The 15,240-nt window shown below is 39.3% G+C and overlaps 1 protein-coding gene across 2 annotated transcripts in view; it reads left to right on the plus strand.

The window, feature by feature from the left end:
* Positions 1–15,240, plus strand: part of SBF2 (SET binding factor 2) — a 307,688-nt gene that overhangs the window by 256,101 nt on the left and 36,347 nt on the right. The window contains exons 27-30 of one of the 2 annotated variants that reach the window (XM_036428329.2): positions 2,468–2,664; positions 4,983–5,123; positions 6,024–6,119; positions 14,405–14,589. In XM_036428329.2, coding sequence (XP_036284222.1) covers positions 2,468–2,664; positions 4,983–5,123; positions 6,024–6,119; positions 14,405–14,589 — 619 coding nt within the window. The remainder of the gene's footprint in view (positions 1–2,467; positions 2,665–4,982; positions 5,124–6,023; positions 6,120–14,404; positions 14,590–15,240) is intronic. The other variant, XM_036428330.2, reaches the window with a different exon arrangement.

Raw genomic sequence — 15,240 nt, forward strand, 5'->3', positions numbered from 1 at the left:
AAAATCAGTGTCTAGAAACAACTGGGGGGTTTGGGCTGGGGGGACAGATGTTAAAGTGGAGTTAGAATTAGGGGCCCTAATAATGGAACTGCTTTTCCAGTCTTCATGGATGATTATGTCCACAGCCAGATCTCTTCATCAGTTTGTGAGTGAGAGAGCACAGCCTGAAACTTCAGAATGCTCCCAGGTTATCTAGTCAAATATGGAAAGTTAATCTGGCTTTCACTGAAGTCATTGAAGGTTATGATTTACATGGCTATAACCGGATTTCCTCTCCCTCCTCTCAGCACTGGTTTATATCAAGATAAGTGATTAAAAGTTCTAGAAATAGCCGAAACTGGTTTGGCTCAGTGGTAGAGCGTCGGTTTGCGGACTGAAAGGTCCCGGTTTCGATTCCGGTCAAGGGCATGTACGTTGGCTGTGGGCACATCCCCAGTAGGGGATGTGCAGGAGGCGGCTGGTCGATGTTTCTCTCTCATCGACATTTCTGGCTCTCTATCTCCCTCCCTTCCTCTCTGTAAAAAATCAATAAAATATATTTTTTAAAAAATAAAATAAAAAAATTAAAGTTCTAGAAATAGATAGTTGTAGTGGTTGCACAATATTGTAAATGTACTTAATGTCAATGATTTATACTCTTACAATGGTTAATATGTTAAATGTTATGTTAGGTATATTTTAACACAATAAAAAAAAAGAAAGATATATTGTAGAATTAGAGGTTGGGATGTTATTAATAAGAAATCTCTCTAGTGTGCATCACCACCATTTGTCCACCAACCAGATCTGAAATATCATGGCTGACATGTACACATAAGGAACTATTTGACATTGAAATTGGGACTCAAAAGAACTGTTGGCCCAGAAAGGAACTCACTTCAGACTGATTCATTTGCTCTCAGCATAACCATTATGGCTTGTCGCAGTTTAGGTTCTTACAAGGGTATTTCTTGGATCACATGATCTCACACTACTAGAGGAAATAATGAACAACATAAACTGATGAACAAAAACAGACCCAGAGAAAGAGAAGCAGCGATCAGACTCTCAAACCTGAGAGGGAAAGTAGGGGAGGGTGGGGGTAAGGAGAAGAGATCAACCAAAGGTCTTGTGTGTATGCATATGGGCCTAGCCAATGGCCATGGACAACAGGGGGGTGCGGGCATATGTGGGAAGGGTTTGGGATGGGAATGGGAGGATGAGGACAATTATGTGATACCATAATCAATCAATCAATCAATCAATAAAAATTTAAATTTAAAGAAAGAAATCTCTCTAGTGTAATATCTATACATAATAGCCTAAACGTCTTTATGACCAAATGACCCAAATGACCCGAACAACTGGTCAACCAGTCAGTATGACACACACTGACCACCAGGAGGTAGGTACTCAATGCAGTAGCTGCCCCCTGGTGGTTAGTGTGCTCCCATGGCCAGCCTCCCACAACTGACTAACCTCCGCAGTCCCTACCCCTAGCCAGAAAACCTCCGCGGTCCCTCCCCCCATCCAGCAGGCCCCATCCAGCAGGCTGTAGCTGGCCTGGCCCCACTGGGGACTGGGCAAGATGCCCAATAGTCCCTGATTGCCTGCCAGGCCTAGGGACCCCACCCATGCATGAATTTCATGCACTGGGCCTCTAGTTTCTAAATAAGCTAAGAAAAGAAATGACTCTGAAACCTGCCTCTCTTCTTATACTTACTTATAAAAGCAGGGTACTCTTATCTGTATATTTTCCCAATATCATATTTTATAATTGCTAGTATATGAGCTAATCTTTTTAAAACATTATTAACCTGTAGTGTTGATAAAATATTTAAACTTGTTTTGACATTTGAACATATTGTTCTCATACCAGAAATCAGTTGGTTTTATTTTTAATCCTTTCACCATATCAGGCAGTCTAATATTAGTGTACTCTACTTTCTCATCATTTCAGCAGTCTAATGAGGTGACAGTTTGACTTGTCATTCTTATAAAGTTGACATTGATGTATTAATCTTAATTTCAAGTTGATGAAAAGTTGTGTATAAAGCAAAGGAGATATCAGTTTAACAGGAGTCTTTTAAATACTTCTACATAACACTTTTATTTTATAAGCTAAGGTTATTCAGCAAAAGTATACAGTGCCAATGAAAGGAGTTTATTTCCTTGGCGGACTGAAAGGAGTTTATTTCCAAAGAAGAAAGTAAGAAAACAACAGATTAGTGGATGAGATAGCTGTTTCCACCATGTAGGCCTTTTCTGCTTAAACCCAGAAGAACTGAGTTGAAATTGAGTTCCATGTTTGAAATATGTCTTACCCTCAACCAGTGTTTCTGAGTCTTGGAAATGACTATGGCATTATGATATTCATGTTCTTATATTCTCTCTCTCTTTCTACCCTTTCCTCCCTCCCCTTCTCTTCCCCCCACCCCTCACCCTCACCCACCCAAACCATTCTCTTTCTCCTTCCCTGTCTCTGAAGCTACCCTGGCCTTTTAGTTGTACCTCAAGCTGTACAGGACAGTAGTTTACCAAGAGTAGCCCGCTGCTACCGACACAATCGCCTACCTGTTGTATGTTGGAAGAACTCAAGAAGCGGTACTCTGCTCCTTCGAGCTGGAGGATTCCATGGGAAGGGAGTCGTTGGTCTTTTCAAATCTCAGAACTCCCCTCAGGCAGGTAAGCATCTCCACAGCACAATGATGATCCTTTCACTTCAGAGCATTCCTAAAATAAACTAAATAAAATCTGAGAATGCCAGTTGTTCCCTGTCACTATGCCTCTCACACATAGATTTTCCCACTCTGCTATATACAACATGAACAACTTAAACACTATCTATACTTGACATGTGGGGCTCCACCTGAAATTTGGGGTCTTGATATGCCTATTTATATTTGGTTCTTAATAGAAATTAACATATTGTAATACAGTCCTTGGTTTTAGGCTACTTTCATTTCAGCAAACAAGAATATCCACAGTTAAGAACTAGATTATGCTATTCTTTTTTTTCTTCTGGTAAGTATTCAAATATATTTAGCAGCTTCAGAGGCAGGTAGGGATCCTGGTCCATGTGGTATGAGATACCCTATCTCAGTCCTACAAGATACACCCACACACAAAAACAAGTCAGCAAACCAGTGACCAAAATGCTGCTTTAGGAGCTCTCAAGAATAGGGGTTTTTAGAAGCTAGAAGATGGCCAACTTGAGAAAATGGAGTGCTACTGTCTCTCTTTTATAGGGATATTTCTAAGCAGTAAATCTGAGGCCTTGAAGGCAGTCAGGAGCTATCGTTGCTGACCTTTCTCCTAACTTTCAGCTTATAATAGACTAGAGGCTCGGAGCATGAAATTCAGGCCTGAGCCGGCAGTTGGACATCCCTCTCGCAATCTGGGACTCCTTACTCCTTACTGCCCGCCTGCTCGCTGCTCCTTAGCACGGCCCTGGGGTCAGGAGAGGTTCCTACCACTGCCGCTGCGCTCGCTGGCCGTGAGCCTCCTGCATTGAGCATCTACCTCCTGGTGACCAGTGCATGTCATAGCAATTGGTCATTCTGCCGTTCAGTCAATTTGCATATTAGGGTTTTATTATATAGGATACTCAATAAAATTAAACAATGGGCCACTCAGATCCAGTTTAGGGTGGCAGCATTTTTTCCTTTTTCAAGATGAGGTAAGTTAGATTCTGTGGTCCATCTGGTAAAACCATGTGCTTTTTGATATCTCTCTTTATTCTCACCTATTTCCCTCCTGAAAGTTGAAAGTTGGCCAGTGTGTCTTTGATCATTCAGTTGGCTTGAGGGAAACACACAAACAGCATTATTTTATTATTATTATTTTATTAATTTTACCTGGCTTGAAGTCACACATAGGCAGTTAGCTTTTAATTGTTTCCACCCTGATGAATCTTCCCCAGCTCTACAGTGGGTATAATAGAACACAGTATATGTAGGTTAAATAAAATGAGAGAATTATTTTAGGAGCACCAATGAGCATATTACTGAGCTTTTAAATGGAAGAAACTGAAACTATTTTTATTCCACTATAAATCTAATATTAATTTACTAATTTTTTTATTTTTGAGCTTACACATTTGCTCCCATTTTAATATCTTTGAAATAGGGATGCATCTTAAAATGGAAGTGATCAGAAAGAGGTGTGTTTGTTCTAGTTTAAATGACAGTTATGATTCTTAATACATAAAATAATGGTGCATTTTATAATAAAATATAGTAATGTCATCTCAAAATTGATAAAATCCTAATTATTTCCCATTCAGTTTGTAAGAGAATTTGCTAATATCTACTGTCCTTCTAGTAAGTCCCCTCTGATGCTCTGTAAAGTGTCTGAGCCAAGTTCACTGATTTTTGTTTCACTCCATACACCCCAGGCCCAGACTCCCTCCCACCCAGAATTGTTTTCACAGTTGTTTCCATTTGTGCCTACTTTTTGCCCATCTTTTAGGACAGAAATCTCACAGTAGTTGCTGCTGTCTTCTCCCCAACTTCCTCTGCTCTTCCACAAATGACCCCTGCAAGTTCAGATCCCCTGTTAAGCCAATGTGGCAAAACTGGAATAAAGCTACTGGTATTGGGAAATTTTTCCTGCCCATTCCAGGATGCCGGGGAACCCCCTCCAGCCTCTGCTTTCAAACAGCATGGACAGGAAGGTTGGGGGGTCCATAACGGAGATGTTGTCTTGTGTGAATCTTCGCTTTGAGTCGCTTGGATAATGAGAAACCGCACCTGCTCTTGGCAAGTCAGGGCTGTGTGGTTTTCCAAATTTAAGCTCTTTCTGGGAGGAGGAAGCAATCAAGAAATGGGTGTGGTGAAACCAATATAGGAGGATTAGCCATCTGATAGTTTGGAGCTTTTAGTGGGGCTGGTTTCTGCATTTGGGTGTGGTAGCTTAAAGACTATAAAAAGAAAAAATATCTATATGCCCTTTTTATTAACATAGACACTGGTTGTTTTATTCAGTATATTTTTCTTTTGAAGCCCCTGCCTCCTCCTTAGAATCTTCCAGCAGCATAGAACAAGAAAAGTACTTGCAAGCCATTCTGAGTGCAGTTTCTGTCCATCAGAAACTCCGTGGCAACAACACCCTCACGGTCAGGCCGGCACTTGCTCTGCCTCCAGGTAAGATTTGATCATCCTTTTCTTCTTGACAGCTCTGAAATGTCAGATTCTTTCCGAGGATTAGTCCCTTTACTAATTTGCACAGTTTGTTCAATATGACCCCTTAAAATTTTACCTAAAGGAGCTGTAACTTTAGCTCCTTTTACTTAGAACTCAGGGCACCATTGTTAACTTCAGTGAATAGTAACCACATTTAGAGATTCAATTATTTCCTTTTTAAAAGAGTAATAATGGAAGAGGAGGTGGGGAACATAAATAAAGTCATGTGGGGTTGGTTCTTTCCCTAGAATCTATTTTACATAGACTTTAAAATGGTATTACAAAGTTAAGTGTATAAAGTGAACATCTCTTTATTAAATGTATAATTATTAAAATAAACACGTTTAAAATTCCTGAAATTTCTGCATCCTTTTATGATTTGCAATACAGTTTGTTTTCACTAGATTTGGATGAAGCCATTAAGACTTGTACTAATATTTTGTTTCAGTTATCATGTGATGGAACCCCAAAGGGTTCATGTAGAGGTAACCCTAACGTGTTAGACACAGGAGCATGTGACTTGAAAAGTTGGTCTTCTTGGCTTAATCAGCTATTTGAAGTAGCTCAACATAAGCAGAAAGTGGCTTTTCTTGTAAAGTAACACCATGCATGCCTTGCTTCATTTATCATTAAATTCTCTGATTGCACTTGCCAAACCTAACTCCCTATAATCTTGCAAATGTGTGTATCTCTGAGGAAATAGTAATAGTGCCTTGTTATCTCTATTGAAGCTCTGGGTACTTAAAAAGTACAATGTTTGGCAGCAATTAGACATGCTACACATGAAGATAACTTTTTGTCATTTGAGTAATGTTAACCCGAACGACATGGTTTTTGTTCTTCTTTTTTGGCTGACTTTAGGGACTGAAAGGAGAACTTCAAGAAAGCCCACTGTGCTTAAGCAGGTAGTGCCAGGACATTTGGATGTTAACCCATCCAATAGTTTTGCTCGAGGAGGTTAGTAAGATTGATTTTATAACTGAGCACTGATACAATCTTAAAAGCAAAAAAAAAAAAAAAAAAAATTTAGATAGTGATTCTTTAAATCAACTAATTATGGTTCAAATTGTTTTTAATTACCCTTTTCTCAATGAATGATCAAATTTATTTCTAGCAATTACCCTTTTCTCAATGAATGATCAAACTTATTTCTAATACTGGGATAAGGTATATTAATTGCTAAAATCTTACATATTGATGGGTTTGGAGACATTGGAAGGTGATGGGAACATGTCTAAATGGTGAGTCAGCCCTCAGAAGACTCCAAGATGCTTCAGGTTTGCAGGGTAGAAAGACTGACCACAAAAGCATAACCAGCTTGGGAGAAGTGATCTGAACCCCAAGGGCTGTGCCTCCAATGCCTGTGATTTTTTACTCCTGTTCTCTGAAATGTTAGTTTGAGGAATAAGGGAGAATGATACTCAGGTTACCTTTTTTCCTCCTCTGGGCTATAGCTGCTAGCATCAGGAAGAGGAGAAAGGCTGAGTATTGGCTTGTTTAGCTCCAAAGGGAGATCTACTTTGTTCTCTGGAGGTTTGTGTTAGATTATTTTACTTTTCAGAGGCATTTCCAGACCAGGTATCTTGATTGTAAGTAAGTATCACTTCACAATGGAATTAGTAGAATCTTAGATTTCTTCTTCTCACTTCCGTGCAATGCTGAGTCATTGAAAACATACCAAGTTTGTTATCATGGTTCTGCTTGATCATCAGTAACGGGAAACTCATTCTTCCCAAAAGTAGTCTTTTGCATTTGTAAGCAACTGTTAGAAATTTCTTCTTATATTGATCTAAAAAGCTACCACCATGTAACTTTTACATAATGATCCTCACTCTTCCCTCTAATGTTAGAAAATTCTAAATCAGATCTCCCGCACTGTAGCCCTTCAGATTTAAAACTGTTCTCATCTTTTCTCTCTGAGAACTTTTGTTACTTCTTAATACCCCCAACTCAGATGGTTCCAGTCCAGTTCACTATCTTCTTCATCCTGTGGGTTCTCCATGGAATTGAACTCATGGAGCCTAAGATTACATTAGGGACAGCTCATCACTAGGCTGGTCCATATGGAGATTAGTATCATTTTAAATCTGTTTGTCTGCTTCACATGAACTGTAGTTCTTAACAATATACTAGTCTTGAGGGTTAGTCTTTGAACGTAAATATACTGTGTATTATACCTACAAAATTTAATTTTTTTTATAATGGACTATTGTTTTAGACATTTGTATCTTAATTCTGGCCACTACTTTATTAGCTGTTTTTCCAAGCCTCTTGTCATTCGTAGACTTGATCACTGTTCTCATGATTTGTGATTTGTTGTTTAAAAAGATGTTAAACAAACCAGAGATGAGGACAGAAGTCTTCAGCAACATAATTTAGAGGCCTCTCTGAAGAAAGAGATTAATCTTCTCATCTATACTGGATATGAGTCCTCCTAATGAAACTCACCTGGCCCATATTCCTAAATCTGCCCATCTTTTTAATCCAGTATTTGCCAATCTTTCAAACTGATAACTGCAGCACTAATGAGTTTATGGTTAATTTAACATGACTCATTGAAGAAATTAGTGCTTTTTCTAAGTAATCTGAAATAATTCATTAATAATATGTTCCAGAATTTGGTTCAGAATCAACATCAAGGTTCTAGTTTATAAAATTTATTTGTTTTCTTTTGAAAACCACGACTGCTGTGGACATCTCTTGGCAGCCGTAGTGGTGCTTTGGATGCTTGTTTTTTAACCTCATCAGAACTTTCTGCTATTGTAGAATTTCCTAAGAGCTTTCAGTCTTTTTCAGTCACCTTCTTAATTAGATCTCACTGTCATTGTATTAGTTTGCTAGCGCTACTATAAAACAGAGCCACAGACGTGTGACTTCATTATTGCTTCAGAGTCCTGGTGGCTAGATGTCCAGAATCACGATGTCAGGCTGGTGCCCCCTGAGGCTGTGAGGAATGATCTGTGCCAGGCCTTTGCCTAGCGCCCGGTATTTGCTGGCCGTCTCCCCCTGGGCCTGTACAAGCACCACCCAGATCTCTGCCGTCATCACGTGATATTCTCCCTGTGTGTCTGTCTCCAAATGTCCTCTTTCTAGAGAGACACCCATCATATTGAATTAGGGGCCCACCACATTCCTGTCTGGTCTCTTCTTAACTAATTACATCTGCAGCGAGGTCATATTTCTAACTGAGGTCAAGTTCTGAAGTAGAGGGGTTACGACTACACTATATGAATTTGGAAGAGACACAGTTCAACCTATAGGGTTATATATATAGCTTTTTTTCTCAATTTTAAAAATACTATTGTTTCAAAGTTTAAGATACAGACTTCATTTGTCTCATCATTTCTTTCTTGGTAAAATTGCACTAAGAATAGTACAGTGCCTTTCTCCTAAAGTTCCTGGTATTTCTGTTGCCAAGCTCTCCTGTCGAATTTGGTTCAAGGTTGCTATTCCTCTAACTACTTTAAAAGTCACTATCTGAAAGTTTATATTGTCAGCAAGGCATGTCAGCAGTTTTTCCATTCAACAGAGTTCCATTTCCAGCACATGTCTGGTTGGTTAGAGCCCCACGCCTGGCTCTTGTGTCTTGCTTTTGTAAACTTCATCAAGAACACATTATCTATTCCCCCACTGGGCCAAGTGACCTGCAATGTACATTTTAGCTACAAAACTGTCTCTCCTTCTATGTTGCTACTTAAGACTCATGGATATTCGTCAATCTGTTTCAACTACATTATCTCCTTTATTTATTTATTTTTATATTGGCCTCAGACTCTGGCTGTTTTATAACAGGGGATCCCAACTAGTGGTTACATTCTCATTATGAGTTCCTTCTTTGTTCTTCTCAAGAGTACCTGGAAGTCTGTATTTACCTTTTAGAGTTAAAATTTCCTATTTCTTTCTTTCTGATCCATCCTATGTATTCTAGGCCCTAATTATTATTTCTGGCAGCCCTCCTAAATAATTTTACTCTTAAAGCCTCCTAGATCTTCGAGGATCCCAGTGATTCATTGAAAGATGAGATACTTTCAACATCTCTGATCCTTAGATCTGCTTCTTCTGTCTCTTCTGATAGTGTCCTTCCTCCTCACAGAGAGTAGCAGGAATAGACTGGGGCAAGCAAGTTTGGGAAGTCCCAGTAGATTCCTTATTATGAACATGGCAGGCAGGCATATACTCAGGGCAAAACTAGGCCTGCACGCCCTGCACTTGGTTCATTTTTTTTAACCTGCCCTCAGGGACAGTCTCTTCAGCCTTCCTGAGAGCGAGGTACCCTGCTCCAGACATTTCTCATTTATCCTGCGTGGGAAGAGTTTCCTGTCTCTAAAATCACCCTCAAACCTTCTCCTTTCTTCTCTCCTGTGTATTTTCACTGTGTGGGGTGTTGTTTTTTGTTTTTGTTTTTTCATTTCTTCACTGTCATAGACTCTTAGTTTCTGGTTTCCTTCTTATGTTATTTCCCTGTGTGCCGTTCTGCTCTGCACAGATTGGCCTCCACCGTCTCCTTCGCCTTTTTTCTGTCAGTAATCACTTTGCATTCAGTGTGCACGCTGATGAGCTGGTAAGTCAGGGGAAGCAGCTTTTTTTACATAAGAATCTTTAAGAAAAATGAAGATGTGACTAGATCACATTGCTTTTCATTTGTAATTAAAATAGCTTTTGAGCCCCATGGAGGAAAAATGCATTAACTCACAACTTGGACAAATTACTTTGTTGAGTAGAAAAATGCCATGAGAAAATTGGTACTGCCTCTTAAATATAAATATAATAGTTATGTGTATTGAGAATTAGCCATATGGAGGCAGCTTTTTTTAATCCTCGTGCAAGGATATGCTTATTGACTTTTAGAGAGAAAAAGAGAAAGAAAGACACACAGAGAAAGACATCAATGAGAGAGATAAACATCCATTGGTTGTCTTGTATGTGTCCTGATTGAGAATCAAACCCATGACCCTTTGGACAATGTTCCAACCAACTGAGCCACCTGGCCAGGTGCTGGAGGCTTCTTTACATTTCCATGACTCTATAAGTTCCTCTACAAGTGTTATCCTTGAAATAACCTCCAGAATATATATTTTAAGAGGCTCTGAGATAGGAAGTGTCAAGGTCACTTAGCAAATAGCAGCATAACTGGGACCAGGCAGCATTTCAGTGCAGCATTCACTGACTAGCTTGTGTCTCATGCATAAATAAGTACAGGACTTCATTCCCACATCCAACCCAACATCTTTTTTCTTCTATTTTTGTTTTGTCTAAACAGAATAGAGAGACCAAACCTAGTGCTTATGAAACACTCATGCTCTGAACAACAATCCATTCCCATGGGGGATGAACTACATCACTTTTTCCCTGAAGCAATCCCTTAGCCAGACCCTGAGGACAGATCCAGGCTCACAGGGTTGCCTAGGTGACAAGACACAAGGAGTCTAGTTCAGTTACATTCAAATTCAAACTGCAGCCCTACCAATTAGTGTATGATATTGAGCAATTTAGGAAACCTCTTAATTTTCTGTTTCTTCATCTGTAAAATGGAGATGATAAATAGTATCTTGCTTTAGAGTATTTATAAGGAATAAATTAAATAATTTATCTAAAGCACTTAACCTAGTAACTGGCTCACAGTAAGAGCTCAATAAATGTTAGTTCTATTATCATTGTTGTGGTTATTATCATTATTGCCTAATACTTCACTGTATTGCCTAATACTCCACTGGCATGGGAGGAAAGCTTACATTTGCATTTCACTTGCCCTAAGCCAGATTGGAAGAGAGAGGGCATATGCTCGCAGTATCTGCCAGTAGCTTTCAAACATTTTTTATCATGACTCACAGTAAGAAATACATTTTCTATTTCTATGTATACTAGAGACCCAATGCATGAAATTCGTGCAAGAGTAGAAAATGACAGTAGTTCACAGTGCATCACTTTTCATAAAGAAGATAATCAAACATTACATATATATATGGATACGAGAATAAATATGGTTAGGTCCCTGCCCTTTGGAGCACACGATCCAGTAGGATCAAATTCCAATGAAGTGTAATCAGTATTCCAATAGAGCTCTCCACAGCTCTGAGATAGTCTGGGATGGTTTTCAGAAAAGTTCTCATTGTTTCTGGATCTTAAGGAATAAAGAGTTTGTTAGGTGAAGGAAAAAAAAAATGGGAGAAATCATTCCAGGTAGAGGCACTAGCATAAGAAAATGTGATAAGTTTAAGGAATCAGGAGCCAACAACTCAGACTTCATTGTAAGCCTTTTTAGGGTCCCATGCTCGGTAGGAAAGCTCACACCTTACAGAAAGGAGAGGCCGCTAGCACATAGGAGACCAGGTGTCCCGCCAGCATCCCGCCTCCATTCTGTCTCGCAGCAGCATTCTCTGTGCAGTCAGCCTGCACCGCTGCAACCTCCGCTCTCTCCCCTCCTTTGGCCACTGAAGCCATCAGTGCCTTTTCTTTCCTGCTTCTAGAGGAGCGAGGCAGCAATAAAAATTATTTCTAATGATTTTTCTTCATTAAGTTGTGTCATACTTTATGCAGCTTAATAATACTGCTGTGACAGTTTTCAATCCTGAATGAATGCAGATCATTTTCCTTACTTGATTTGAGCATTTCCTTTGCTCAGGATACACTGTAACTTCTGCTCATTATTTTTGTTATTACCAGGTCAAAATTTGCCATCGTCGCAAAGTGCTTTCTTTCTGTCAGAAAAAAGAAAACACCCCACAATATTACTCAAATTACAAAGTTTTATCTCTAATACTGCCTATCATTTTGGTGCAAGTAGGGATTTCAGAAGATGTCATTACCTCAACCATCACAAGCTGTGGCATTAGGTATTGTCACAGGATCATGATGTTTTGCTGCTCACAACTATTTGTTTATGGAAAATAACTAATTTCCAGATGAAAAAAGAAGATAGTGTGGCAATGCTTAGTGCTCTGTTGCAAAAACATGCTCTTAGTTATTCCAAATGGTTGCTAGAGCTTCATTCCTGATGCGGTGGCCTTGCTCAAAGAGCAAATGTGTTGTACAGCACGTAGCACTTCCCGTCAATCAGCCTCCGCAAACACTAGGGCCAATGTAGTTGCTAAATTCCTTGACTTCATTATTGTCACTCGATGACAGTCTTCAAAAGCTGGTTCCATTTGGTATAATTGTCCGTGGCACTCTCCGCTGTGCATTCATTTCACTGCGCTCACATTTATAAGCAGGTGCTGGCATTTCATGTAGCAGGTGCTCAGTTCATCGTTTCTGTGTGACTGTGCAGCTTTTTATTTGTTAATCAAATCTACTTTTATTATATTTGCATCTTTTCTTCTATGTTAACTTGATTTTAAAAATTAAATAACCTTCTCCTACTCGATTTGCTCTGATGTTTGCTGCTCTGTATATTTTATCCTCTTTCTGCCTTTATTCTCACCTCCCAGTGCATGGGCACAGAGATACATGTTTTACTCAGTCAGATCCCAAATCTTCAACTAAGGGAAGAGTCCATAACCAAGGTACTGTATTCCGGTCCTGATGTGTCATTCTTTTTAACCACCTTCATATGAAAACGTGTGTTACCAGTGATGTTTATCACATTTGTCTGTCAAATTACCCTACTCCCACCCACATTCTGAATGTCCTTTGTGATTTCATTTACAAAAATTAGCCATAATAGCTAAGATAAGTTCAAATCATCTACATTAAGTAGAATCACCTATAAAACCTTTTCTTAGGAACTGGTCTCCTGACCTTATAATCGCTCATAAAGAGAGAAGCCAGTGTGACATTATCGCGGTGACTTCTGTGCACCAGAAACAGGGCTTGATTTAACAGTAGGCAAAGAGGGAGCCTCTCAAAGAGCCTTTCCAAACCTGGAGAGGAAGCCCATGCAGGGGAAGCAGCTGCAGTGTCTTGTACCGCAACACATCCCCAAGGGCAGTGGTCAGCAAACTGCGGCTCACGAGCCACATAAGGCTCTTTGGCCCCTTGAGTTTTTAGCAAAGGACAGCTTAGGAGTACCCTAATTAAGTTAATAACAATGTACCTACATATAGTTTAAGTTGTTTTTGTTTTGTTTTGTTTTGTTTTAATATATTTTATTGATTTTTTACAGAGAGGAAGGGAGAGAGATAGTTAGAAACATCGATGAGAGAGAGAGTCATCGATCGGCTGCCTCTTGAATGCTTCCCGCTGGGGATGTGCCTGCAACCAAGGTACATGCCCTTGTCTGGAATCAAACCCGGGACCCTTCAGTCCGCAGACCGACGCTCTATCCACTGAGCCAAACCAGTTTTGGCTATATAGTTTAAGTTTAAAAAATTTGGCTCTCAAAAGAAATTTCAATCGTTGTACTGTTAATATTTGGCTCTGTTGATTAAGGAGTTTGCTGACCACTGACCAACGGGAACCCCACAGTTTATAGGTTTTGTAAGGGGCTACAATGTAAAGATGCTGCATTGCCAGTCACATGTCAGACTTAGCTGTGCTTTAGGGTTTGGATATTTAGTATCCAACAGTCTTATTGCATATAGGAATCCTTGATTTTTCTAATGAATGTAACTAAGGTCAACTTACAATATGAGATTCCTCTATCAGCTCAGCTTGGCCTTTCCAGGAGAAGACATCTGCCTCTGACTAAAAATTTATATAAAGCCTCCTAAGTTATGATTCAGTACAATATGCATTACTAAGTGTACTTTGGGGAAAGTGTAATATAATCTTTACTAACTTTAAATTACATCATTTTGGCATGATGCACACATGTTAATTCCAAATCCATCCTGAGATTTTAGTAGGTTTAGTAAAGTTCTAATGTCATTCTTAATCTAGATTTGTTGTTGAATTGATTGACTAAAGCATGTTCTTATTGCATGAAGCCCAGAGAAATGGAATCACATTCTCCTGCCCAGGCTTCCTCGTTGCCCCTGCTTGTACTTTTGTTGCCCAGTGCCTGCGCTCTTTTTTATTTATAATTCAAGTTTTTACTCATAAACACTAACTTTACATCAAAATACAGTAATAGGAGTGACATGGGTGACTGCTTAGTCCTTCCACGCCTAATCTTGATGCTGTATTAAATGGTGCTTATACATTGCAAAGGTAAATGACAAATGACCAGTAGGATCCATGATTACCTAGATTAATTAACTTGCTGTTATCTCAAAAATGATACCTACAGAGCATGTGTCTTTTTCCCAGCTCAGTGGCATTCCCACATCAGATTACCTCACTCAATTATTTTGGCTTTTGTAAAGGTGTATGGGCAAGTCTTCGCTCTAGCACTCGCCTCATCAGCTCTCCAACATCCTTCATTGATGTTGGTGCCCGGCTGGCAGGCAAGGATCACTCGGCCTCCTATAGTAACAGCGCCTACCTGCAAAACCAGCTCTTGAAACGCCAACCAGCCCTATATATATTTGGCGAAAAGTCACAGCTGAGGGTAAGATTTCTTTTTCTCACTTAGAAACCTTATAGATAATTGGAGGCAGTTTTAACTCATCTCATAAATCAGCTTTTCTAGGATATTTTTTTTATAGCATGGATTCTTAACCTGGAGTTAATAATATTAAAAACACTTAGCTCATTATATATGTATGTATATCTACATGAACTTAAATAGGTAGGTATATATACTTTGCATGTTTATTAGCTATGAAAAGAAGTATTTTTCATAATCATAACTAGATCAGCATAAACATCAGGAATATTAGGAAGTGTACCTACAAAAAAAGAAGTAATAAGGCTTATCCAGGCTGTTTTTCCACTATCTTAGTTCAGCTTCCCGCAGGAGTCTGTGTCTACGGCAAAACAAAAAGTTTTGCTATTGAAAACCTGTTGACAAAGAAAGCTGCCAGGAGGCAGAAGAGTGGGAAGAAGATGGTGGCACTCGATGCACTGGAGTGCGGGAAGGCCAGGCTGTGTTCTCTAAGTTGCCTTTTTTGAAACTTCACAAAGCTGTATAGACAGAGGCACGTGTCCTGAGATATGTCAGAGCATTCAAACTGTTAGATGCTAAGCCCCTTTAATTTTTTTAAAATATATTTTTATTGATTTCAGAGAGGAAGGGAGAGGGAGAGAGACATAAAAACAT

This window comes from Pipistrellus kuhlii, unplaced genomic scaffold, assembly GCF_014108245.1.
Source record: "Pipistrellus kuhlii isolate mPipKuh1 unplaced genomic scaffold, mPipKuh1.p scaffold_m20_p_9, whole genome shotgun sequence".
Taxonomy (NCBI): domain Eukaryota; kingdom Metazoa; phylum Chordata; class Mammalia; order Chiroptera; family Vespertilionidae; genus Pipistrellus; species Pipistrellus kuhlii.